Raw genomic sequence first — 27,647 nt, forward strand, 5'->3', positions numbered from 1 at the left:
GGAAAATTAAATCAAGCTCGATAACTACACTTGAAGTGATAATGACTATAAGTGAAGCGACATTAGCCCCGGCTATCTCGAGTACTCGTACAGCTGTGTTTGCGTAAACGATTGGAAGTCGCATTGAAAGCGCCTGTCTCGTTAGGAAACAAATTTACCACTGGGTACAGATTCAACGTTATTAACGTCTTAACGTCTCGCGATTTTCCATTGGAGGGGTAAGTTGGTGATTTGGAAGACGCGCGTGTCGACGCGGATAACCACGAACCACGGATCCCTGATCGTTGCGCAACAAACTAAGGAACGCAGCAGAAAAGTTGTCGATAAAACGTACGGTCAATAAGGCGTATCGTGCAAAGACCCTGCAATGGCTCGACTGGACACGGGACTGTTAATTAAATCGTAAACTGTTAATTAGACCGTTAAACCGACTAGCCTTGGAATACGATGCCTAAAATAGCTTTTCGCCTCCAACAATTATTGCCGATTTTTATTAGAAATCTGTGCTATCAAATTATCCGCGCTCTTTCGATCTTTGGAACGAATTATATGATCTTTTTTTCTCGTATTTCGCAAAAGTTTTTTTTTTTTTTATCGCTTTTCATGGGAGAGAATGCACGATAATAATAATATAGTTCAGCTGTACCAACCGTGACAAACAAATGGAAAGAATCGAAGGCCGGCTTATCATGAAAGATAGGTACTCACTCGTATTTGCTATAGGTACGTGACGATGGACTTCGCAACTTGGATAAGCTATTCTCTAATAATGAACTAGACTAGAGTTCTCAGTTGCTTTTGTCGTTATACCAGTTTTCAATGGAGGGAAAAAAATAAAGAAAATTAAGTTTTAGAAAGTCGGGGATTATTGTTGAATCGAGGCTAAATCTTTCTGGTCAGCCTTCCTGTTACGTCCGATATGAGAGCGGGCCAAAAATAAACCGGCAATTTCGCAGGTGAGTGTGCCACGGTTTCTTTTCTTTTTTCTTTTTTCTTTTTGTTTTTTTTTTTTTTTGTTTTGATCTTTTACTCCTCTCTTATGTAGGATCTTTTGTACTTTCATTCTTACACGTGTAAGGAAAAATTCATGGATCGTTTCTTCTAAATGCGATAATCATTATCCAATTTTAAATATATTCATCGTTAGAGATTCGTTTATTAAATCTTATTTTTATATTCTCAAGAATTATGGATCAACGAACGAACAGATAAAACTCGCGTAACAATCTCTTAAGTTATCTCTTGCGAAATTCGATAACGTTCCTAAAACTGGCGTATTTTACTGCATATCAGATTCGATAAACGTGTTATTTAAATATAAAATTTCTGCCAAATGTGTCCGGTTTCCATATTTTGCAGCTTCTTGAAAAATTTATAACATTTCTGCTCAAGATCATACGCGTATTTAATATCGAGATTGAAGAATTAAGCAGATAAAGAAATTGGAAGAAGCACGGAAAGCGTTGAACAACTTGATAAAATAGAACCCAGCCACGCGTGCACTGCAGCGTGAGATCATAACTTTCTCCAAATGGAAGTTCTTACGAAACATCGTAGTGGTCTACTAACGGATTGACCGAAGTAAAAGCATTGGATATTACAATCTTTAATCTATAACCAGAAAGTTTAAATAAATTTCTTTATTTTAAAAGATATTACGACTCGAATAAAATTTAATCCGTGTTGATAAGTTGTCTGAAATTTTATTAATATCTGAAGCTGTTTTGATTGTTGCACGTATTAGTAGCTATTTAATCAATTTGAGCAAAACACTAGTTACATTTTACGCGATTTAAACGTGACATTCTCAGAATCTGAAATTTATCTTTGGACACGTACACGCAGTTTTAAATCGTAATTTTTATTAAAATCGCGAATCATTTAGACGAAAATGGCAACTAGGAAACTGAATGATATCGCAAGATACGTGTTTGAGTCAAAGTAATTATGACGTAACGATATAATGTCTTGCGCATTGTACGATTCAGCAAAACCGTATCGCCTCGTTTCATCATATTATTAAATTTACATTTCAGTTCAAGTAAGACACTTAATCAAAAATTGTTACCATATGCCTACCGTTTTCTCTGCATTCGATTTTATTTCTCATATCGTACTTTTAGAATGACTTTGGCCTGGTAACGAGAGAAGAATTTTCAGATATACACTCGTAGCCTCTGGCTATCCCGAAGGCCCGTCTCACCGACTAACTTTCACTCCGAAATGTCAACGGTTGTGTTTCACTTTTCAAAGCTGTGCGCGTATCAATCAATTCGTGGTTACGCGACAAAGAGACGATTGTTGTAAAGCGGTTTCCGATTTCTCCGTCTTTCTGTTACAGAGTGGGGACACCATCGACACGTGCATGTCATTATCTGCACCAGGAAATAGCGACTCGATCAAGAGACATTCTCGTATAAAAGGCGTTAACGATTGATCCATGTCTACCGATATTTGCAGTATCAAGAAAGATTCGATATTGCTAAATGGCAAAGCAGGTTTTCAATTCTCGACGATTTCATTGATTTAGATGATCAATTTTCATCGAAATTATTTTTTTATTTATTTAAGACAACAAGAAGATCTTGGCGCGGACATTTTCTTTGGTTATCTAGCTGTATGAGTATTATTCGACATCATAAAGCTAGGTTACCGGAGTTAAGCTCCTCGCCATATCAACTTCAACGATTTTTTTTTGATTTTTCGACTAAATTGATTATTTACAAATTGATGAATCTAAAAATAAATGCCAATATTTATGTATATATTATATTATAAATAATTTGTTATATTATAAATAAATATAAATTTTTATAAAAATAAATAAAAAGAATTTTTTAAAAATCTTTCAAATTTCTAAGAATTAATTATATCAATGAAAAAAAATTTTTCTGTAGAATTAACAAGCGTTACATTGGAGTTACATTGAATATAAAAAAAAAGAATACATCTAACATGGTTCAAAGATTTTTGTATTCATTCTGCATGAAAATCTACGGGTTAGGCATTTGTAATTACTAGTAGTGTCATTGCCACGTGACTCGATTACCTATTAAGAACATTTCAGAATTTTCAAGCTATTCCAATTGATTTCGTATGTAATCATATTTCGTATTCTTAGAAATTTTTTATTAACTTTTATATGGTTTTATCAATTATTTTATTTTAAAATAAATTTAAATTATAATTAAATAAAAAGTAATAATGTTTCTTTTTTATAAATTGTAAAATTAAAAAATATTTTAATAAAATAATTTTTATATTTCAGAAATTAAAATAAGAAGAAAAATTAAGATAATAATTGTAAACAAAAATACGTTTATCTAAGAAAACTATAATGTACAAACCAAGTACATGTTTAATAAGATTTAAATTCCATTTCAAATAACGATAAGAAATAAAATTGTAATAACCTATGCAATGGGGGCGCCACATACCGATATATATAAAGAAATATGATTATATACCGACTGGATTCTCGAAGTTTTTACAAAACTTTTTTTTTTTTCAATTACTAATTTATTTACTTACGACTTTTAATTTTTTTTTTAATTTCAATTAATGAATTATAATATTAAAAATATATATATAAAAAAATTTATATATATACATATATTTTATTTCTATATGTAATGCTTCCTATTTCCGATAATTTATTAATTTATTAATTAATAATGCATTTCTTATTTTTTTAACTACAATAAATATATGTGATTCATTATACAAGTAATTTTCTCTTAAAACTATAGAAATAAAAATTAAATTAAAATAATAAGAACGAATCAACTTTAGAAATCATACTCATTTATACATAAATTATATTAATAATATATTTTTAAAACATTAAAAATTTTTAACACAATGGAATTTCGCTTAATATATAAAAAGAAAATATATTTGAAAAGAATCAAAAGCTAAAAATAATATAATATGATGAGAAGAAAATTTTTGCCGCGTAATATCGAACACATGGTTCGATAATATTTGACGATATAATGGTCAATAATTTCTATTTAATATAATCATAAATAATACATTTAAATTTACATACCAACTAATGATATTCATTGATAGATATGATTAACGAACAAAAAGAGTTAAGATAAAAATTATTTATTCACTTGTCATAAAAATTTTGATATTATTTGCTTCCTTGACTTATAAAACTAAATGCCGGAAGTATCACATTAAAGTGAAAAAGAAAATCAAATCAATTTCCATTATTTAATAACAAATATCTATATATTTTAAAAAAAAATTATGCATTTTTATTCTATAATAGATAAACGATATTGAAAATATAGATAAAAAATATTTATTAATTAAAAATTATCGAGATGAATTTAAATTTTCCCGGATATGAGGTATCCAAAGAGATAAAAATGTTCTAGAACATTCTAGAACATTCTAGAATTTTAGTGAGTATATAAAAGCAAACCTACTCAATGCGCGTCTTCATTCAATAAACTGCAAAGTGTCCGATACTGTGTTTATAAATTTTTGAGGTGTATTTTAACATTGGTTTAACTGAATATCAAGGTATAATTATTTTAAATTAATTATTAAAAAATATTTAATGTGTTTACATAAAATATATTTCCTAAACAATAAATAATCAGTAAATTTTTATTGATTTACGTTCTTATTAAATGTTATTTAAAATTTAATAGTTTTATTAAAAAATTAATCTTAACTCTATTCTGTCACATTTTTTTATTCGTATAAATTTGTTTTTTTTTAAATTACATCCGGAAATATCATTCGATTTATTATATAATAAAAATAATGCATATCACATGTGAAAAAAAATAAGAAATGCATATATAAAATGTTTCATATATAAATTAAAAATAGAAATTTATGTGTGTATGTGCGTAATTTGAAATTGTTTAACTTCTTTTTTTTTTTCTAATCTAATTTTTTTTTTTACAGATGTCAACAGAAATGGAAACAAAAGCAGAAGATGTAGAAACTTTTGCATTCCAGGCAGAGATTGCTCAACTTATGTCATTGATTATTAATACCTTTTATTCAAATAAAGAAATTTTTTTAAGAGAACTTATTTCAAACTCTAGTGATGCCCTTGATAAGATTCGTTATGAATCTTTAACTGATCCTTCTAAGCTTGATAATGGCAAAGAATTATTTATTAAAATTATTCCAAACAAGAATGATGGTACTTTGACTATTATTGATACTGGTATTGGTATGACTAAAGCTGATTTGGTAAATAATCTTGGTACAATTGCAAAGTCTGGTACCAAAGCTTTTATGGAAGCACTTCAAGCTGGTGCAGATATTTCCATGATTGGACAATTTGGTGTAGGTTTTTATTCTGCTTATTTAATAGCAGACAAAGTCACTGTTATTTCAAAGCACAATGATGATGAACAATATTTATGGGAATCTAGTGCTGGTGGATCATTTACTGTTAGACATGATAATGGAGAAACATTAGGACGAGGAACAAAAATTGTTTTACATGTGAAAGAAGATCAAACTGAATATTTAGAAGAGAGTAAAATAAAAGAAATTGTAAAAAAACATTCTCAATTTATTGGTTATCCAATTAAATTACTTGTGCAGAAAGAACGTGAAAAAGAACTGAGTGAGGATGAAGCTGAAGAAGAGGAAGAGAAAAAGGAAGATGATGGAAAACCAAAAATTGAAGATGTAGATGAAAATGAAGAACCATCAGAGGAAGAAGGAAAAAAGAAGAAAAAAAAGACTATCAAAGAAAAATATACTGAAGATGAAGAATTAAACAAGACAAAACCTATCTGGACTAGAAATTCTGATGATATTACACAAGAAGAATATGGTGAATTTTACAAATCATTGACAAATGATTGGGAAGATCATTTGGCTGTTAAACATTTTTCTGTAGAAGGTCAATTAGAATTCAGAGCTTTACTTTTTATTCCAAAACGTATGCCATTTGATTTATTTGAAAATAAGAAAAGGAAAAATAATATTAAATTATATGTAAGAAGAGTATTCATTATGGACAACTGTGAACAGTTAATTCCAGAATATTTAAATTTCATAAAAGGAGTAGTTGATAGTGAAGATCTTCCTTTGAACATTTCTCGTGAAATGCTTCAACAAAATAAAATTTTAAAAGTTATTCGTAAAAATCTTGTAAAAAAATGCATAGAATTGTTTGAAGAACTTACAGAAGACAAAGATAATTATAAAAAATTCTATGAACAATTTAGCAAAAATATTAAATTAGGTATTCATGAGGATAGTTCTAATCGTAATAAATTGTCAGATCTTTTGAGATATCACACTTCAGCTTCTGGAGATGAAGTATGTTCTCTTAAGGATTATGTAGGCAGAATGAAAGAGAATCAAAAACATATTTACTTCATTACTGGAGAGAACAAGGACCAAGTTGCAAACAGTTCATTTGTTGAACGTGTAAAAAAACGTGGCTTTGAAGTTGTTTATATGACAGAACCTATTGATGAATATGTAGTACAACAAATGAAAGAATTTGATGGAAAACAATTAGTATCTGTAACTAAAGAAGGTTTAGAGTTTCCTGAAGATGAAGATGAAAAGAAGAAAAGAGAAGAAGACAAAGCCAAGTATGAAAATTTATGTAAAGTAATGAAAAATATTCTTGACAATAAAGTAGAGAAAGTTGTAGTTTCAAATCGATTGGTCGATTCACCTTGCTGTATAGTTACTTCACAATATGGTTGGACTGCTAATATGGAAAGAATTATGAAAGCTCAAGCACTTAGAGATACATCTACTATGGGATATATGGCTGCAAAAAAACATCTTGAGATAAATCCTGACCATACTATTATTGAAACTTTACATCAGAAAGCAGAAACAGATAAAAATGATAAAGCAGTAAAAGATTTAGTAATTTTATTGTTTGAAACAGCACTTTTATCTTCTGGTTTTACTTTAGATGAACCACAAGTTCATGCTGCAAGAATTTACAGAATGATTAAATTGGGACTTGGTATTGATGAAGAAGAATCTGTACCAGAAGAACAAACTACAGAAGAAATTCCTCCTCTGGAAGGAGATACAGAAGATAGTTCACGAATGGAAGAAGTAGATTAAACTTAATATTAATAAATGTAAATATAATGACAATATCAATGTCATTATAATCATTAAAAGACTGCTGAAATAACCACGTTTTATGTGGTATTATTATCCATTTTCATTTTAATTTTCTGTATAATTTTAATTTATCAAAAACATTTTTTGATGCCAAATACTTTGTAATTAAGTTAAATTTACATTAAAATAAAATAAAATTTATACAATGAATTTATTATCTTTACTATATATCTACCACATTAAATAAAATATAAGATAAATATAAATAAAAAGTAATTATTTTATTTATGAAAATTTCAAGAGATAACAATTGAAGATTTATATATTTTTTATTTCGTAATACAAATAACCTATTTGACCTACATTTTTATTTGAATGTATTAAAATAATTATTAAATTTAATGTATATTTTGATATATATACATATTTATTATACAATATAGATTTGAATAAGAATATATACTTGAACGAAGTTAAATAGAAATGTTATTTTTTTAATTTTTAACACCATATAGTTCATATTAACTTTATAAGACTAGTTAACCTTATACAAATATTTCACGATTGTTTTGTACTCATTGAATATGTTAGAATACGCCATCTATTTGAGACTTTTAAAGTGATTGAAAGAAGTTGCAAGTAAAACTTGGTCTTCGCATAAGATACATTAAAAAACAATTATGATGGCAAGCAAAGGTTGGAAGGTCAGTGCATCGGTATAATTGTAAGAAGAATATATGCATATGTATGTATGCATAGATTAATATATGTACATAATAAAACGTGATCAATTTATAAGAATTAAATTTCATTAGGTAGTAAAACCACACGTGCCTTTGATTAAATTTCGTAAAGGTGGGATTCAGAAAGGTAATGTAAAAGAAAAATTACTGAATACCATCGAATGTTGAAAATTTCAATTGAAAAAATTCAATTGAAAAAGCCGACTGAAATCCTTGTTATTGGTTAACTACTGCAGATACAACTTCAAATCCACCATCTAAGCACTTAGACTCGGCTATGTTAGAACAAAATAATCCTAGTGCAACGGGACCTAATGTAGTTGTTTTACCAACAATAGAAGATCTTTATCTTCCTGCGCGATTTCAAAGACGACCCATTGATGAGAAAGAAATTGCATATATTAATGTAAGTATACTATTTATTTTACTATTTATAATATAATTAAATTTCTCGTTTGTATAATATAAAATTCATTAATAAAAGTCATTAAAATATAAATGAGTATATAATTATAATGATAATAATTTCTAAATAATAATTTGCATATTTTTTTATCTTTATGAATAATGAGAAAAAAAATCATATTAAATGAATCCTTTTTTATTACAGAGAGGTGGTCCAGAATAAACTTAAATAATTTATAGAACATTATAAACTTTAGAAATCATTAACAAATTATTTACTATTAAATTTTTATGTATAATTTATTCTGTAAATAAATGCAAGTAAAAGAAGTATACATATTTATACTATTTACCTAAAATAAGGTCTCTCTTTGCTTATGTGACATTGTCTGCTATTTCTGGCTTGTCTTTTGGCTTACTTTTATAACTAATAAGTAGAATGTTAATTCTAAATAAAAAAAAATTTAATAAAATTACTTTATTTTTCTGTAATATTTATTCTATTATGTTAATATTAAAATTTATTTAGTTTTTAAATATAAAAATCGTTACGAATTCTTTACAAATATGTTTATATGAATTTTTTTGTTATTTCATTAAGATAAAAAAATCAAACATTAAATTCATTAAAATGTTTCTTAACAATTAATTATTTAAATGTATTCTAATATAGATAAATTAAAGAAAAATATTATGGGAACGAAAGTCAATAGACACAGCCCTGTTCCATGACAGAAATAGCAGACGACAGTGCGCTGTGACTGTGTCTTCCATCCGCTTTTACGATCCCTGGACGTAATAGTGGAAGATTTACAGTTGTTTTATCTTTTATCGAAATTGCGAGAGTTATACGAACGAAAAATTTACGAATATGGCTGAAATAACAGATTTCGGTCCGAGAAAGACGATTTTTATCTTAGCCATTGTAGCCGGGTGTTTTGCGGTATTATGGCCGAAAATTTTCTATCCTATGCTCACAGCATCTGTCAATCCACATCATATGACCGACAATTCTGGTAAGATTTTATAAAGATATTTTATTTGTAAAAAATAAAGAAGAATGCATAATATATTAAAGTTTTCTAATTTAATTATTTTTGAAGTATATTTATATTGAATTAAGAAAATTCAATGATTTAATTTCAGTTTTAAATTTTACTTTTTTTTAATTCTTATATTTTGAATTATTTAATAATTATTTAACATAAACTATTAAAATGTTATTTTTTTCTTGTTATTAAGTTAAATTTAAAAATGTTTATTAGCATGCTGCGATGTAATCTTTGAAAGTGATGTTACTGCAGCTGATATTATGTATGAAATATGTCAGAATATATTGAAACACCATCAAATTGATCCAAGAATAAGAGATGCTTTGAAAACTATAAAATTAACACCACAAAGTGCAAGTTTATGTAGAGAAGAAATTTTAGCTAGATGTGGTATAGATTTATCTACATTTCTTGCTAAAAGAGAACATCTGGAAAAATCTTATAAACAAGTTTTAGAAGAAATAAGATCATTTAATAGTTCTCTTTGTCTTAAAATAAATTTTGGTATACCTCTTTCTCAACTAGGAACTCCACATTTAATCAGATATCATATTTTAATGCCACACAGTAAGAATTATAAAAGATTTTATTCAAAATTTTTAACATTAACTATTAATAACAGCATGCACAGTTTTTTTTTATTATTAATATATTTATATTATTTGAATTGAATTATTGAGATATCGATTGTATTTATTATGAAAAATATAATTTGATACTATTAAACTAACTAATTATATATGGAAAGCAGATTCAAGTTATCTCTTCTAGTTGGCAAGTTGCCAAAAGAACAAATATAAGTAGAAATGAGTAGATGAGAATAAATTTACTCTATAGTTATAGCTTTAAATATATGTAATAAACTTTTTCATTGTATAAAATAATAATATATTACTAACATATACATTATAATATTGAATTTTAAAATGATAAAATAATTATAATAGAATTTTGAATTCTATTTGTGTTATATATTTAAAATTTTTTTAAATAACATCTAAAAACATATTTATATTTCTAGATACAATAAAACAAGAACGACGTACACCTCCACATGCAGGTGGTTTACATCCTGCATTGAGAGAACGTGGTAGAGCTATACCTTCTTCTCATATTGTACCAAAAGTTTCAGATAGACCTGATCATGTTGTGCCAAAAATGAGACCACCTTTAGGTGGTGCAGGACATGTTGTTCCTGCACCAAAAGGAAGTGGTACTATGGGAATTATTATGCCATTGTATACTTTAGGAATTGTACTTTTTTTCTTATATACAATTGTTAAGGTAAAATATCTTTTAAGGTTTTAATATTTTTAATATTTTATAATTTTTAAGGTTTAAAAATTTTAATATTATAATTAGATTAGTATTATAACTACTAATCTTTATAAAATTTTGTTACAAATTTTTTTATTAGGTGCTGAGAAAAAATTCGGATAGTGAAATTATTTCGGAATATCCAGGTGCTGCAGCAGAAAAAGAATTTCGAAAAATGGTATTCAGTCCTGAAGCTTTTGCTACTGCAATGACTGGTGGTACAATGAATTATCAAAAGGAAAGATCTCCATCACCACAAAGACCTACTCCTACCTTAGAGGAATTAAAAGATCGTAAGTTTTTTAAGTATTTAAAAGATATTGACCACACTTTATTTACATTATCATTAATGCAGTGTTTTCCTTGAAAGCTAGTTCCTTTAAAGAAATACTGAAAAATAAGGTACATGTTTTTTTGAGTATCTAATCAGATTTTTAAATGGTGTTGCATGATGCAAGGTTTGCACAATTAGAACACACACGTATTTATATCATAAATATAACAAAAAAATATTAGATTAAAATTAAAAATATTGTAAGTATTCGTGTATATTCTCTGAACACATTTGATAATGTTATACATGCTGGAACACAAGAAGCGGCAGGAGACATAGAGATAGATCAACTGAGACGCCGTTTGGTCGAGACAGAAGCAGCCATGGAAAGAATTGTTGTTCAGATGGGCAACATATCACGTTCAGTTATGCATAGTCCAAATCCACAACAAGAATTCAAGGTTTACTAGATTAATTATGAAGCAGTTTACATTTTCAGTTCTTTAGTCTTTAGAAATATGCACGTTGTTGTGTTCTGATTGCGTTTCAAGTTTTACCTCTCCTCTTGTATATTACATTTTGCGTATTCGTTATAAAATCTTCGATATTTCGCTTTTTCTTATATTTCAATGCTTGTATAACCATTCTTTAAATTAATGATTATTTTGTATATATTTATCTCTATAAAAAAAGTGCATACTCATATTTTAGCTGAGTGAAATACTCGTTAAAACATTTAAATTGATAAATTTAATTCTTAAATAATTTAGAATTTATAGTTTTTATTTTTACATTTAAATAGTAGATGGGCCTCCAAAGTCCAAAGGCCTGGCAGGGATTGATCGCTCATCTAAGGTATATTCTTTGCCTAAAAGATTTTCTAACAAGAATAACCAATGTTTATATTAAATTTTTTCCATAAATAACAAAATTTATTTTGTTCAAATATTCTAATATTAAAGAATCAGTATTGAGATAATATTTAAGACTATTTATAATATGTTATAAATCAAAACATATTAAATATAAAAATAATCTGTAATGTATTTATATATTGTCAAATATGATTTTTTTTTTAAATTAATGAATTTAAATGCACGCTTATAAATTATTAAGTTAAGTTATTTCCTTTTATATTATAAACTTTTTTAAATCAATAGCATGATTTTTTTAACCGTTTTTACGAATGTATGAATTTTTGAGTGTGAATGCTATTTTATATTTTTGAAAGGAATTAAAAATATTTACTTTTTATTGATTTATAAATATTAACGATTATAATATAATACTTATATTATAAATTATATTTACATTATATTCAAAATAGGTATAATTATATTTTTAAGAAAATAATATATAAGATCTTTTATTTAAAAAATTTAATTTACAGGACAATACCATTGCTCAGGTTCAGTATAGTACAGCAGATAAAGTAGAAAACATAGAACATTCACCAACTATTAAAGTCATGGGTATGGAAATGACAGCTAGTTGTGAGAATAAGGGTAGTAGACCTACTACTCCTATAATTCCAATTTCACCAAGGTAATGGAGAGATTTTGAAAAAAGTATATTTATTAAAATTTATATTATTTTTAATAAATACAATTATTCTGTTTTAGTCATATTGAGAGGGAAAAAACACCACCAAAACCAATATATTTAGAAGGTGCTCTTCCTCCACAATGTGAATTGCTTGTAACAGATTCAGAAACTCAAGCTCAGAAAGCAGAAGAGGATGTAGAGGCACCTATTGTACTTTCAGGCAAAATGACTCTCTCTCTCATCAGTCTCGACCAAAATACAGCTGTAAGAAAATATTAGAATTACAACAGAATCAAATCTGAATCTGTGGAGCCTTGTTTTATTTGGTGATTCTTTCATTCATTTAATTATTTGCTTCTGTATAGATTATTTAACATAAAAATACAACAAATCACAGAAACGATAAATAATCAAAATTATTGTTTTAAAATAATATTAATTAACATATAAATTTAATATTAATATGCAACATTATTTATCTGTGATGTTGTAAATATTAATATCTAATTTACATTCTAAATTGATTAATATTTTATTAATATTTTATTAAAATTAATATTTTAATTTTTAATTTTGAGAATGCATTATACATATATTTCACATTTACATCATATAATTATTAATTGAATAATTACATTTAGCATTTATAAACTTTCTTTTTAGTATATATATTATTATTTTCAATTATTATTTAAATTTATATAATTTATTTTATATTTTAGTTATTATATTATTTTATTTATTATTGTGACAATACTTTTTCGAAGTATAATTATTATATATTTAATTAAATATAATTTTTATTAATTTTTAAAAATAAAATTGTTAAATATCTTTTTATTATATTAGGAAATTGATGAAGAAGATCAAGAAAAAAATGCGAAAAATATAAGAATCTTGAATTCAAAAGATACAGCAAAAGTATTAAGTATTAAAAAAAATAATAAAGAGGAAATTGAGAATAAAGATGAAATAAAAGAAATTTATCAAGGAAAACAAATAGAAATAGAAGAAGAAGAACAGAAAAAATATTTAATACAAAAGAGGACAGAAATAAAGCCAATTGGATATAATGAAGAAAAAGAAAAGGAAGAAGTACAAGGAGTTGAAGAAACAAAAGAGATTGAAGAGATAGAAGAGATTGAAGAAGATAAGGAAGAAGTAGAACAATCTGAAGATGAGAAAAAAGAAGAAGAAAACGATAAAGCAGAAATAGATAGAGATGATGAAGAAAATGATAAAAAAATTAATAAGATTGAACAGTATAATGAAAGAAGTGAAGAAGAAGTAGATAAAAAAGAGGAGGAAGATGAGGAAGAAAAAGAGGAGGAAGATGAGGAAGAAAAAGAGGAGAAAGATGAGGAAGAAAAAGAGGAAAAAACAGAAGGGAGACTAGAGGAAAATGAAAAAGAAAAAGAAAATAATAACAAAAACATATAAAAAATGTATTATATTTCGTGTTAAATGATTGAAAAATAACAAATATACAGAAGATAATAAAACTTAATAAAACTAATAAAAAACAACGAAATTATAAAAATTTGAGGAAAGTGAAATTAAATAGATTAAAGATGAGGATTAAAGATGAGGATAATGGGTTGCCTTACAATGAAAAGACAGTTCAGAATAAAAATAAAAATTATAATGACAAACATTTGACTAAATCAGTGTTTACCAATCTTTAAAATTTATGGATTACAATAACAAAAAAATAACAAAATAATTGACAAAAATAATCATGAATGATACAAATCTTGGTTAAGCACTGCCAAAGACCTAATATGATATAAGACTCGAATTTATTCTATGATTACATTATTGCCTATTGTATCTTATATTTCATAGAATCAAAAATTTATTAATCAGAGGGGCCAAATAAAAGGCAGTGTATTGTGCACATGTCTGATTGAGTCATTGTATAATGATAACCACAGAATTCAAATACAGTCAATAGGCACTAAATAATTACTGATAAAACTCTGGTATTAATTCTATATTATTGAGTATGATGATTGGCAAGCACTGATCTATAATGCTTGTACACATACCAATTATTTAGTTCCATTTTGAATTTTTTTATTTATACAAATTTTTTGTTCATTTTTTATTTAATTTTATATGCAATTCTCTGTGCAGTATTTGAGTTATATTTAGATTAGAATTTTTTAATAATGTAGTTTGTAAAACTATTTAGTATGTAGCAATGTCATTTTCATACCTATGTTTAATTGTGCAATTTCCATACTAAATATAAATATTCGTCATTTTACTTGCTACATTTTAAGATGTTATGTATATAAAAAAAGAAAAAAATACAAGTTGAAATCATACTCAGTGTTGTGTAAAAATAAAAATTAGTTTAATTGCATGATAATGTTAAAAATGAATAATAATATTTAAATCATTCATCTTTTAATAGTTATTATGAGATGACATTATTAATATTACTGTTATATGATGTCTATGTGAGTAGATAATGTTATAATTGTGATCAAATATATTTTAAAATATTTTTACGTGAAAAATGCCGAATTATTGCATTTTTTGTAATATATATTACTATTGAAAAAACGCAAAATCATATAAATGTTTAATCTTTATAGTTTTAAAATTATTCCTAATTATAAAAATTTTAAAAATATACTTCATTAAAAAAATAAAAATTTAATGCAATTATTTAATATAAATTTAATAAAAAAAAATTTTTTTAAAATAAATTGCTTTAAAATATAATTAAATTAATATGCAATGAATACATTTTGTATTTATTTGTTAATAAAAATATCAGTTTATTCAAATCAAAATATCACATATAATAAATTATAAGCTTGTATTATACAAGATATAAGATATAGATTTAACATTTAATAGAATTTTATGTCGTACATTCTGAATTCGTTAATCACGTAAAAAATTAGAATATTTGATATTTATAGATATTATATATTGATATATTGAATATGCTTTATTGTATTTTTTTGATATAGTACTATTTAAAATTTAAAATTGAGTCAAAAAATTACATTCATTTCAATCATGAAAATTGTTAAAATTAATAAATTTTAAAAATAATTTTTAAATGCGTATAAATAAGAAGAAAAATAATATAAAAAAGATAAAAATAAGTTAAAAATTGAAAATCAACGGCATCTCTAGAGTGCTATAATAAAACAAATGAGGTAAAAAAAATAAAAAATAGGAAAAAGATAAAAATAGAATAAGAAATGCCTAACAATATTAAAAAGATGGTGCTGATTTTCAATTCTTATTCTTTATTTTTCTTCTACTATTTCTATTATTTGCTCTCCTTAATCCTATCTTGGTTTATGACACTTTAAAGATGGTGCTGATTTCACAATTTTTTAATTTATCTTTGTCTTTCTCTTATTATTTATTTTTTTTGTCGACATTAATTTCACTTATACATTATAATATAATTGTATAGAGAATCATATTACGTATACGTATAATCATATCTACATAACGCGCGCATATTATATATATTGTATATATACATATATATAATATATATACATATATATATTGATATATATACATATATACAATATCAGTTTTCCATCATGTATCACAATTAAATTACTTTGTAATCTTTATGTATTTTGTGCCTACAACTTAATAAACAATAAGATTTATTTAATATTTTTTAAATCATAATATTTTTATTAGTGCAAGTTCTGTGATAGTTTAACAAATTTAAAATCAAACAGACTTTTATTTTAAATTATATATGGCTAACCTATAAAAGGTTATTTCAATTATATAAAGGAATAACACATAAAATTTTAAGAATTTAAAAATTTAATAATAATCTTAAGAATGCAATCTAATGAAAGAAAATATATTTTCTTTTATGATATAAATTCATATATATTATTATAAAATTATAATTTCGTAATAAAATCGTAATAAAATCTTGCGTATAAATATGTACTTTTACATATTTAACTTGAAGTTTTATTATTATTTTAGTGCATAAATGCGATAAATGAAAGTGCGACATTTTTTTGCGGGTATCCTTATAGGCATTCCTATTGGGATCACCTTTTTGGATACAGTTGGTTACGTAGCTAAAGTAGAAGGAGTTTCTATGCAACCAACTTTGAATCCAGATGAGAGGAATCCAGATTATGTTTTTTTGAATCGTCGAGCAATTCGCACCCAAGATATTCAACGCGGTGAAATAGTAACTGTTAAATCTCCAAAAACTCCAGAACAAATTTTGATTAAACGTGTTGTGGGACTTTCTGGAGATATAGTACGCACACATGGGTATAAATCAGATATTTTTCAGGTATTTAAATTATTTATATTAAATTTGTAGAATTCATGAAGAGAATATATTTATATTTGCTTAGGTACCAGAAGGTCATTGTTGGGTAGAAGGAGATCATATTGGACGATCTATGGATTCTAATACTTTTGGACCTGTTTCTCTTGGATTAATAACAGCAAAAGCTACTTCCATAGTCTGGCCACCTAGCCGTTGGCAATATCTTTATCCTTCCATGTCAAATCACAATTTTCCATTAAATTCACCAAGAATACCAAGATAAAATTTGTTATAGAAAAAAAATGAGGGCTGTTAGTTTTGTCAAAAGATTGCAATGGGATTTACCTGGTACTGTGTGTAGACATGGATTAACAATAGGAGATGTTGATAATGATGGTGATAATGAATTAGTTGTTGGTACTGCAGAAGGAGAACTTTATATTTTTAAAGTGAATTTTTTTATTCTCTAACAATTCTTCAATATCAAAAATTATTGAAATGTGTATTTTAAATATTTTTATTATTATTTTTATTATTATATTATAGGGCTCAGAATTATGGCAAAAAATACCTGGATTAGGTCTTATTACTAGTGTAGCAATAGGAGATATCTTTAATTATGGACGAAATGCATTAGTTGTAATATGTGGAGATGGTTGGGCACATATTTTTTATAGTCCAAGATCTGTTAATCCTAATATTGTTAATATAAGTTCTACTCAATTAAATAAGGAAATAATTGATCAAGATAACATGAAACATAGTAAGTTCATTTTTATTGTATCATATTTAAAATTAAGTTTATTGAAGTTTATTATTGAATAAAAATTATAGGTCATGCAAGTGTGGATGTTATAACAAGTGTTAATATGACAAGTTCCTCAAGTTTAGATCAAATAGATGGTAACAACGAATTAAATGAATTGTCTGGTAAAATGGAGTGTGTGCATGTACAAAGAATTCCAACCAACACAAAGATGATTTTAATAGCAGATGTTGATAAAGATGGTGCAAATGAGATGATACTTGCTTTGACTGATCGTGTAGTTAGATCTTATAGATGGTCAAGTAATTTAGAATTAGGAAGAGGAAAATTAGTTGGATTGAACAAATGGGAATGTGCAAATCAAATAGGAACTGTCACATTACAGGTATAATAAATAAAAGATAAATTTTAATTTATAATAATAATATATTTTAATTTTTATTTAGCATATGGCGGATGGAACACCAACTTTATTAGTTGCTCAACCTGGTGGAACATTCATGCGAATTAAATGTAATCCAGAAGATTGTCATTTAGAAGATGAAACTGATCATAAAAGTAATGAAACAGAAGCAAGCTGTGTAGATTATCAAACATTGGGAATATCAAGAATGCGCAATCAAAATATTTCGACAGAAATCATCGGAGATTTGGAATGTATAGTAGAGAATAAGGTGTCAAGTTACGAATTCAAAGAATCATGTAAATCGAATGTTTTAAATGAAATTCAACATAGTAAAAATTTAAAATCTGTCTCGTTAGAATCTAAGAAAAATAATTCACAATTAGAAACAAGAAAAAGTACTATGGAAGGGCATAGAAAAAATTCAACGATAGACAATTCAAAAATGATAAAAATTTCTGGAACTTCTGATCTTTCTAATCGGGATCAAGTTGACGGTAATGTTTTGGGAGGCAACGTAATTCTTGGTGATTACGATATTAAGACGGAAAAAGATTCTTTATTACCTACATATAAGCATTTTTCATGTCGAGATAATAGCAATAATTATAATAAAGAAGATTTAAAAGGAAAGAATAAAATCGAAACTGATGCGAATATACAAAATAATTCTTTTCAAGGGAAACCTTATGCTCTTGCTACTTTAGATGGGACAATAATGTTGGTTAAGGATGAAGTCATTTTATGGTAAGATTGTAAAATCGCTAATTTAATAAATAAATATAGATTACACGATCTTTTTTAGGTCGATGCAAGTAGATCATCAGATATTCTCTTTATGTCGATTAGATGTAACTGGCGATGGTTCTGATGAGATAGTAGCTTGCGGATGGGATGGACAAACTTATATTTTAGATCAACAACGTAATAGTGTACGTTTTCAATTTGAAGAACCAATTAGAGCATTTTGTACTGGTAATTATAATGTTACTCCCGGATTTCCGACACCTTGCCTTGTATATAACAGTTTTAATAATAAGGTAATGTTATTATTGTAAATAGTTTTAATATACAAAATAATCAATATAAAATTACAAATATTAATATTTGCAGATATTTCTTTATTATGACGTTACACTTCCAAGTATGGTTACTAAGCCTTTAAATCCCATAGAGAAGCTTGATTTTGAAGAAAAGGAAATTTTAGACAATCTTCTAGGAAACTGTAGTGATATGGAGAAACAACAAAAGATGCGAGAGTTAACAGAATGGTTATTATACGGTATATCTTAAAAGATTTGATGCTGTAAATTATATAAAGAATTATATAAAGAAAAATATATATGTAAATTCTTATATTCCTTTTTTTGTTTTTTCTACATGATATATTAATATGTTATTAATATATTATTAGTCCGTATCAATAGGATTTAATTATTTGAAACAATCCGCTTCGTCATTTCTTAGCATGAAATGCATATATGAGTGACAAAAATTCTTACAAATTTTTAGTAAATAAGACAAGGAAGATATCGGTTACCGAATAACTCAAGGTTCAGTCTACAGAAAATGGTTTAAGGATACCTAATTATTTACAGAACATTGCGAAAGATGGAATGTTATCTACCTATCATAAATTAAAACTGGTGTCTGTGTAAAATCGGCTAAAATATAGCATCAGTTAGAACGTTATCATTATTAGTAGGAATATAGCTCTCATCGAGTATTTTTCCGAGCTTTTATCAAATTGCAAAATTTGATATTCATAGATGGACCATTAATCGGGATTTAATAAAAATTTCTATAATTAATAGCTATATTTCGATTCAAATATATCGGTTCATGTGTTGATAAATTTACTTTTCGATAACAAATAAGAAAAATAGAAAATCAAAACGTGAGTGTTACAAATATATTTGATCGATCTATTTATTGTACCATATCGAATATTATCGCATTGTAAATAAAATAGATTAAAATCGGAGTTTTTTTGTTAATTACAATAGCGAATCAACGATAGAATAAGTTGCCTAGTAAGAGAGTGACGAAGTAAAATATTCTTGTAGTGTTTAGTGTGATTTCATTTTCAAATTTAATTTCATGGATTTTAGAATGGCAGAAAACGAAACAAGATCATTGCTTGGACACGAATTGAAACACCTTACATTTGGATGGACCGATTACACATTGTTCGGTGGTCTTTTAGGGATCAGTGTACTTATAGGGATTTATTTTGGCTGTTTCGGCAAAAAGCAAGATAATACTACTGAATATTTGCTCGGAGGAAAAACAATGTCCTGTTTTCCTGTTGGCATGAGTTTAATTGCTAGGTAAATTATTGTGAAAAAATATTTTTCATAAAAACCAAATATAAATTGACAATTAAATTTATCGATAAAATAATATCATTTTATTCGATTAAATGAAAAATAATAAAATTGATGTTATAAATTGGTTTTTTTAATTTTTTTTAGTCACATATCGGCAGTATCTTTGCTCGCTATACCTGTCGAAGTATATCAATATGGTACACAGTATGCTGCCTGCATTTTCACATCATTTATAACGTGTGTTCTTATTTCAATTATATATTTGCCAGTATTTTATCAATTACAACTGACCAGCACGTTTGAATACTTAGAGCTGAGATTTACAAGACCTGTGAGGACGTTTGCCTCATTTCTTTATTCACTTTCTACGGTTATTTATGTCCCTTTAATCGTATATGTACCATCTTTAGCATTTTCTCAAGCAACAGCGATCGATCTCTATCTGATTACTCCGATAATCTGCATCGTGTGCATATTTTATACAACTATTGTAAGTTATTTTTTCAATTATCTCTTTTTTTATAAATAAGTTAATTTTGAAATAGATAGTTCGTATCGAAAAGATCTATTTCGAATCGTTCAAGCAAAAAATGTATACAAATTTAAATTTTTTTTTTACAAGTCAAATTTACAAGAAAATAATTCGCTTAAATATCTAGTGTATTTACATATTGCGGACAAATTACGAAAATTTTGAGATTTTCATTGTTATCGGAAACATGTTTGGCTACTGGATAAAACTATAAAGCAATAAACTATTGATCCGCAATGTGTTAAGAATCTTTAGATGACATCGATATTACTTTAATTATTAAATTTAGAGAATTTTAAATCATAAAAAAATCATATTCCTGTGATATATTCACCTTGTTCTTTCAGATAAAAAATCAAAAAGAAAAAAAATCTCAAAATCATTTTTCATTTGAAAGAGAACGATTCGAAAATCTGATAATCATATAAATTACATTATATATACAACGCTCAAGTTGGCAAATTTATCATAAAGAAAATACGAATGAAATATAATTAAGATTTAAGGCCGCATTAGAGAAGTCATCTTTTTGTCGCATCAGTATTCGTCAAATGTTTACTAATACTTAAAAATTAATAAAGATAGATGTGAACAAAAACTATAATCATTCCGCGTAGAATTATATTATGTAAATTAGATAAAATAATTGTAGATTAAATTATACGATTAAATTAAAAGACAAAACGTAAGATATACGATTTCACGCGACACGTTAATTTCCATTGATCGACTCGTGTCAAGTCGCATTTTTTAAATATTTTCGCCATTCTTTTTCATCATATTCAGGGAGGTTTGAAAGCTGTTGTATGGGCGGACACCGTTCAAATGATCGTAACGTTGGGAAGTCTGTGCGCCGTTTTCGTTTTGGGTATCATAAATGTGGGCGGTATATCGGAGATTTGGAAAATATCGGAAGATGGTAGCAGAATACAATTTTGGAAGTATGAAAATGAAATGAACGTTTAATTTAATTTCAAGGTAAATTGTTTTTCACCCTCTGTTCACGTATTACATATATTACATTCACACGTTGCAGCATGGATCCCAGTCCATTCGTTAGAAATTCTTTTTGGGGGATGTCGATTGGAATGGTGATGACGTGGTTACACGGACTTGGTATCAGTCAAGTGTCCTTGCAGAGATTCCTCTCTGTGCCTAATTTGAAAGAAGCGCACAAGTGAGTATCATTTTTTTAAAGAATAAGAGAATGTATGAGAGAATCTATATTTTCCGTTTGTTGTAGGGCAATAGCGCTTACGTGTCTGTGCATGGTTGTCATCAAATGGATATCCGTCTTTACCGGACTTATAATGTACGCCAGATATTACAAGTGCGATCCCATTAGTACCAAAGTATGTATTTTTTTTTCCTTTTCTTATCCGTTAGAAATATAATTATATTCCTTATTCCAAGATAAATAAATCAACGGATTAATTGGTTTTCAGGTAATTTCCAGGAGCGATCAATTACTTCCTTATTACGTATTGGACGTTGCTGCGAATATTCCAGGTCTTCCTGGCCTTTTCCTGGCCGGTCTTGTCAGCGCTGGCCTTTCGACGATGAGCGCCTCTCTGAACACAGTAGCTGGTACAATTTATGAGGATTTCATCGATCCATGGTTACCAAATAATAGTGAAAAAGAGCATAGAGCGGCGAATATTATGAAGGTATATCATAAAATAATAGATAAAATTGTTTGTTTATTTAGAGGAATATTAACAATAAACAATATTACGATTATGATTTTCAGGTTATTGTAGTTATCGTAGGATTGATTTGTGCGGTGCTAGTATTTCTCGTTGATCGTTTGGGCGATATTTTTCGAGTTTCTCTGACCCTTCATGGTATCACGGCTGGCTCAATGCTGGGCATTTTCACTTTAGGAATGACAGTACCATGGGCTACGTCGAAAGGAGCTATCGCAGGTGGATTAACTTCCATATTGTTTATGATCTGGATCATCGTCGGTGCTCAAGTGAATATGGCTCAGAAACGATTCTATTATCCACCCCTTCCTACTTCGACCGAGGATTGCATAAACGCAAAGAATGTATTTAATCAAACAAAGACGTATAATGATTCCTTGCCGATTGTCGAAGACAAACCATTCATTCTGTACACGATATCGTTCATGTATTACACTTTGCTTGGTTTTTTGATATCAATGGTTGTTGGAACAACGGTCAGTTTCATATTTGGGACTCCTGATCTACGAGAGGTCGATAGAAATCATTTTCCACCTATTGTTCAAAGGTACACTTCTAATTTAAATTTGCGTAAAAAAAAAAAAAGAAATCGTGAAATTATAATATATTTACAGACGCGCGTGTTAATTTTTGTTTTAGATTTTTACCACCGAAAAAATATACCGAGGTACCGATGCATTCGATTCCAACCGCGTTGATAACAAATCCAGAGAAAGAGAAACTCAACTCTTGATGATATTTCTTTTTTTTTCATTTCTTCCCTATGACAATGTGTATTCATAGCAAAATTGTATTCGTTTTTTAATAAAACTATTTACGGTTAAAGACAAATGAATTCCCGAATGATAAGGATCAGAGTATAATCCCGGGCAACCATTTGGCAACCAAGAAAGCTCTACATAACTGGTTCGCCCTGGGTTGAAAGCACCCATTAGGCCCTCGATGAGGGTGTCAAATTGACTAGATTATATATCTGTCCCACGCATCTCAATACAAACAACTCGTCTAAACATCTGGAGGAACGATGTCTATCGGATTAGGACGAATGGAAATGGGAAGGGTGTTTTTTGTCCAGTCATTCGTCGAGTCGGTCTTGAAAATCCGCAAAAGATCAATCGTCAAAATATGCATGAAGATGGTTGCACGTGTCTACGAGCGTGCGTGGCTTTTATCCGACAAAAAATTTAGAAGGCCATTTGGAAATAATGCGAAGAATGCCTCGCATTACATAATATCACTCCTTAAGATATTTTCATCAGATTCAAAGTCGAGTCCGTCATAGCATTGCATAAAGTTGTTACATTTCCTTGCAAACATTGTATCGTTTCATAAACGATAAGTCACGTTTGTTGCCCGCGATGGAGTTTGAAAAATTGCGATTTATCGTCGAACGGCTTACGTGGCCCACAATGGAGAAGACATTACGATCCCTATGAAAAATCAATGGCGAGGATATATTAAAATGGTACAAAAGACGCGTAATGCGCCCTGTGCCACGGCTACTATCAGTCACGGTTGACTAAACTAGTTTGCACCAGCTTTCTAAGCTACCTTATTGTTATAAAGTGTCAACGCTTCTACAACCATATCGCTTCGCCCCTATCGCGCACTTTCATTATACCTTTTGTTCGAAGAACAAGCGACACGGAATTCACCTTGTCTTTCCTTCTTCCTCTCCCTCGATTTAATTCGATCTTTCGAGAATTATATATACGGAGAAAATAAATACAACGATCCACGCGTTAAGATTCCGAGGTGAAAGTCGACGAAGGAAGTAACCCTTATCAAGGGATTCGAGATATTATCCTCGGCTTTCAGAAGGACTCGGGCGAGGGGAGAGGGGAAATTCTTCTGTGGAGAGAAGGCTCACGGGTGACGTAGAAACGGCACTTCTGTCTCGAACCGGAGACCGCATTCCACCGAACCATTTTATTTTATTGGACTGAAAGGTGTCAAATATAGGTGGCAAAGGCCTCCTCCTACTTACATTCCTGCCGCTTTCCGTCCTTCTTCCCCGCGCTGGTCTGATTTCACCGTGTAGTAGGTAAAAATGTTCGAGGGAGAGGACCCGACCCATTGTGGCCGGGTGACAGATTTTTGACAGATTCTGTCTGATTTAGTGTCGAGTGACGGAGCCACGATCTCGCTGCATTCACACGGTTAACTAGTCTTACCATCTACCATCCCTCGACTCTCGATCATTACACACGATTTCGATCGATACGCGGGATAAAAATTGACACGCGATACGAGATAACAACAACGGATTATTTATTTGTATATCAAAAAGGAAAAGGAGAAAAAAGATGACACGATCTCACGCGTGATTTTCTCTCCATTAATTATTCTAACGAGAACGAAATCTCGTTGGCGAGATGGAAGATTAAAAACGACAACGAAGAAGTCGTCATCAAAAGGGAAGATAAAAGGAAGAAAAGAAGAAGAGGAAGAAGAAGAAGAAGAAGTATGGCTCGTGGAAGCATGCGTATTACAGGCGACGAAGATTTTGGCTTAGATTTTTCTCTCTCCTTCTTCGTCCCTCTTTCTCCGTGTCTCGTCGAGTGTAACTATATAACGGGGTTCCCCGGTTTTTGTGAGGTCACGGTATACGCGCAAAAGCGAATAAAAGCCGAGGGGGCGCGTACGGTGTGGGATACGGCTTATTTCAGTGACAATGCGTAGGGGCCAGGCGCGGGCATAAAAGAGCATAATGCACCCTGCTAACGTGAAAATTATTCTGTCAAACATTCGGATGTCGGATTACCTCGTGTGCCCTGCCAGGACACGCTTTTTCAAAAAAGACGGAGCCAATAGGCGGTGTGCAGATGCCGAAAGGATTTCTCGGTCAACGAGACGATCGTTGATTTACGCGTCAACTCGGAGGATTGGCAAATTGGGAGGTCGTCGTTGGGGGGGTGGGAAGTGAGGGACAGGCGAAATTTATAGATCCGTAAAATTCTAATATTATGCGCTATTTAAGAGAAAGGTTGTGCTAACTCGATGATGATACAATTCCCATTTACAAGCATACGATATTCTGTCAAGCGTTATCGTTTTTCATCCGTTTCGCTATCCGTTTTATATGTTATATCGTTTAGAAAGCATCTACGTTTTTCTTCTTTTTTTTTTTTTTTTTTTTCATTTATTTTTGCTCGTAATCAACCCGCTCTCACTCCCCTCTGTTCGACATCACGACGAGTAAACATACCCTATGAAAATGAATACGAATATGCCCGACGGTCTCTCCCTTCTCGCATTCTCGAAAACAGGAAAGCGAGAGAGGCGCATGAGAGAAGGGAGAAAAAAGATTGCGATAGAAAGCAGGCTCCAGGGTTGCGGACACGCGGAATATTGTGACATCTCTTTCTTGGCTGACATTCAATTTTCAGGCTTGAAACGTCGTCGTGCCCCAACCGCACACCACCACCGCCCTGTACTCATAGAATGGAACACGATATACCCATCTACCTCCTCCCCTTTCCCTTTTCACTGCAACCAATGCAACCAGCCGCACCCCGGGTGCTCCCCGGTATATATACAAACAAACAACAACGGTCTGGCTGTGTCCACGAGACCGACACCCGCCAGGAGGTGTATAGTCGCGCGAAAATATGCTTCGCTTCGGATACGCGGCTGTGCACAAATAGGGTTTGAGTTTGCGCGCAGTTCGAATATCATGGAAAAATGGTATTCGAGTTACAAAATTACACTCGTGTTAAGAATACGAGTTTACACGGGAAATAAGTTATATCGTCCCAGAAAATTATAAAAATTACACGCAAAGTTAAGCTTATACGGGAAACGCGCATCGGAAGCGTGCAAGGCCAGACCCGTGTGCGCACAAGAGGTTAAATCGCACGAATATAAATTTTTTACACGTGTTGCACGAGAAGTAGGCTATTTACATTTCTCCTAGTAGGGGAATCGAGAAGAGGATATATGTATATATAAATTTTTATTTCATCGTAAGAGAGAGAGAAAAAAAAAATGAAAACGAAAATGATACCGTTTCTTGCGAATGCGGTTTCTTCGATGCTTCACGCGAAGCGAAATGTGAAGGGATAATGAAATGAGGGGAAGAGGAGAAAGAGAAAGAGAAAGAAAGGAAAGTAAGGCAAGAAATATTACTCGAAATTCGAGAGATATATCTATATATATATATATATCTCGACGAACAGTTGGCTCGACCGCGTTTTACCTCCAATTAGTATCCTCCTTAATGACGATCGCCGACCTACGCGGCGCGCTCGCGTGACATGCACCGATATATACGCTTGGCTTCGTGTTCACGCTCACCATCCTTTTATACGTATCCACGCGTACACGTACACGCTATCCACGATACATTTCGCGCGACGCATACGTTCTCACGAATACAGAGGCTCCGTATCGAAGGGGAGAAGGGGAGAAAGCGCGAACGACGAGAGAGAGAGAAAGAGAGAGGGAGGGAGGGAGTGAGAGGGAGTAGGAGAAGAGATGGATGGAACGGACGAATGAGAGACCGGGAGAGATAGCGACGGTCGACGAAAAAGGACGGAGAAGATATCTGTAAAAAAAGTCCTTTCCCCTACTCACGCGCCGAATCCTTACCCCGCCAACGACGTTCGACCCCTCGGAAACGCGTAACGAATGCAACGTGCACCCTGTGCACTCGCGCTCTCCTTTTTCCTCCCTGCTCGCCTCTATTTCTCTTCGATCCCCCACCATTTTCATCCCTACTTCGCCACCACGGATCTTTATTTTTATCGTAGACCGGTCGGAAGGTACGTGGCGTACGCTCACCACGCCCCTACCGTCTCCATCCCGCCAATCGGCCGGCTCGCGACCGGCCATTTTGGTCCATGCGGAGGCTGCGCGTCTATTCCCCGTCTTTGTCTTCCGCCGCACATCGGTGACCTTCGGTTGTGTGGGTGGTACAGAGGTAGGATGGTGGCGTGTGAGTGTGCCGGGTAAAGCCGAAACGGGTGCACCCAGTGGTGGGGCAGTGAAACGAACAAGGCGAATCGGTCGAATGCGCTCGGTCAGTATTTCCCGAAATTTTTCCCGAATTTTGGCCGGTTGAGTAGCGTGAGTCGAAGTAGTAGTAGCGGGCCGGCACCTCGTTTCAACGAGGATACATCATCGTTTCACGGGTGACGCGTTACGATCCAGCTGCGAGATCGGTCGGTTTGCCGTGGCTCGCGAAAAGATCGAG

The 27,647-nt window shown here is 30.1% G+C and overlaps 7 protein-coding genes across 12 annotated transcripts in view; all 7 read left to right on the plus strand.

Annotated features, from left to right (window-relative positions):
* Nucleotides 1–2,751, plus strand: part of LOC102673860 — a 6,249-nt gene extending 3,498 nt beyond the window's left edge. The window contains exon 3 of the mRNA XM_031511064.1: nucleotides 2,116–2,751. Coding sequence (XP_031366924.1) covers nucleotides 2,116–2,142 — 27 coding nt within the window. The 3' untranslated portion in view covers nucleotides 2,143–2,751. The remainder of the gene's footprint in view (nucleotides 1–2,115) is intronic.
* A 1,624-nt stretch (nucleotides 2,752–4,375) lies between these two features.
* Nucleotides 4,376–7,299, plus strand: LOC102673994 (heat shock protein 83). The gene is made up of 2 exons (XM_006616932.2): nucleotides 4,376–4,539; nucleotides 4,933–7,299. Exon 2 carries the CDS (start codon nucleotides 4,933–4,935, stop codon nucleotides 7,084–7,086), a length of 2,154 nt encoding a protein of 717 aa, XP_006616995.1. The 5' UTR covers nucleotides 4,376–4,539; the 3' UTR covers nucleotides 7,087–7,299.
* Nucleotides 7,300–7,527: 228 nt separating this feature from the next.
* Nucleotides 7,528–8,570, plus strand: LOC102674134 (28S ribosomal protein S36, mitochondrial). The gene is made up of 4 exons (XM_006616933.1): nucleotides 7,528–7,793; nucleotides 7,905–7,959; nucleotides 8,069–8,238; nucleotides 8,443–8,570. Exons 1-4 carry the CDS (start codon nucleotides 7,770–7,772, stop codon nucleotides 8,458–8,460), a joined length of 267 nt encoding a protein of 88 aa, XP_006616996.1. The 5' UTR covers nucleotides 7,528–7,769; the 3' UTR covers nucleotides 8,461–8,570.
* Nucleotides 8,571–8,884: 314 nt separating this feature from the next.
* Nucleotides 8,885–14,753, plus strand: LOC102674830 (calponin homology domain-containing protein DDB_G0272472-like). 4 transcript variants are annotated; one of them, XM_031511061.1, is made up of 8 exons: nucleotides 8,885–9,253; nucleotides 9,503–9,856; nucleotides 10,311–10,573; nucleotides 10,707–10,899; nucleotides 11,683–11,735; nucleotides 12,271–12,425; nucleotides 12,503–12,689; nucleotides 13,275–14,753. In XM_031511061.1, exons 1-8 carry the CDS (start codon nucleotides 9,109–9,111, stop codon nucleotides 13,863–13,865), a joined length of 1,941 nt encoding a protein of 646 aa, XP_031366921.1. In that variant the 5' UTR covers nucleotides 8,885–9,108; the 3' UTR covers nucleotides 13,866–14,753. The 4 variants fall into 4 exon arrangements, with proteins under 4 accessions (XP_031366921.1, XP_031366920.1, XP_031366922.1 ...); XM_031511060.1 differs by lacking the exon at nucleotides 11,683–11,735 and adding an exon at nucleotides 11,202–11,341 and having other exon boundaries at nucleotides 8,889–9,253; XM_031511063.1 differs by lacking the exon at nucleotides 11,683–11,735 and adding an exon at nucleotides 11,202–11,341 and having other exon boundaries at nucleotides 8,902–9,253; nucleotides 12,503–12,751; nucleotides 13,275–13,391.
* A 1,678-nt stretch (nucleotides 14,754–16,431) lies between these two features.
* LOC102674394 (mitochondrial inner membrane protease subunit 2) lies at nucleotides 16,432–16,999 on the plus strand. Its single transcript, XM_031511070.1, has 2 exons — nucleotides 16,432–16,737; nucleotides 16,802–16,999. Exons 1-2 carry the CDS (start codon nucleotides 16,432–16,434, stop codon nucleotides 16,997–16,999), a joined length of 504 nt encoding a protein of 167 aa, XP_031366930.1.
* LOC102674264 (KICSTOR complex protein ITFG2-like) lies at nucleotides 16,485–19,243 on the plus strand. Of its 2 annotated transcripts, none has more exons than XM_006616934.2 (7): nucleotides 16,485–16,737; nucleotides 16,802–17,165; nucleotides 17,263–17,479; nucleotides 17,551–17,867; nucleotides 17,929–18,632; nucleotides 18,691–18,925; nucleotides 18,999–19,243. In XM_006616934.2, exons 2-7 carry the CDS (start codon nucleotides 17,019–17,021, stop codon nucleotides 19,176–19,178), a joined length of 1,800 nt encoding a protein of 599 aa, XP_006616997.1. In that variant the 5' UTR covers nucleotides 16,485–16,737; nucleotides 16,802–17,018; the 3' UTR covers nucleotides 19,179–19,243. The 2 variants fall into 2 exon arrangements, with proteins under 2 accessions (XP_006616997.1, XP_031366918.1); XM_031511058.1 differs by having other exon boundaries at nucleotides 16,571–16,715.
* Nucleotides 19,244–19,563: 320 nt separating this feature from the next.
* LOC102674524 (sodium-coupled monocarboxylate transporter 2-like) lies at nucleotides 19,564–23,276 on the plus strand. Of its 2 annotated transcripts, none has more exons than XM_006616937.2 (9): nucleotides 19,564–19,782; nucleotides 19,997–20,215; nucleotides 20,360–20,705; nucleotides 21,534–21,688; nucleotides 21,784–21,924; nucleotides 21,991–22,099; nucleotides 22,193–22,414; nucleotides 22,498–23,000; nucleotides 23,093–23,276. In XM_006616937.2, the coding sequence occupies exons 2-9, from the start codon at nucleotides 19,998–20,000 to the stop codon at nucleotides 23,184–23,186; spliced, it is 1,788 nt and encodes a 595-aa protein (XP_006617000.1). In that variant the 5' UTR covers nucleotides 19,564–19,782; nucleotide 19,997; the 3' UTR covers nucleotides 23,187–23,276. The 2 variants fall into 2 exon arrangements, with proteins under 2 accessions (XP_006617000.1, XP_031366919.1); XM_031511059.1 differs by lacking the exon at nucleotides 19,564–19,782 and adding an exon at nucleotides 19,849–19,918.
* Nucleotides 23,277–27,647: the final 4,371 nt, after the last annotated feature.

The sequence above is a fragment of the Apis dorsata genome, unplaced genomic scaffold (genome assembly GCF_000469605.1).
Source record: "Apis dorsata unplaced genomic scaffold, Apis dorsata 1.3 scaffold_286, whole genome shotgun sequence".
In the NCBI taxonomy this organism is placed as follows: domain Eukaryota; kingdom Metazoa; phylum Arthropoda; class Insecta; order Hymenoptera; family Apidae; genus Apis; species Apis dorsata.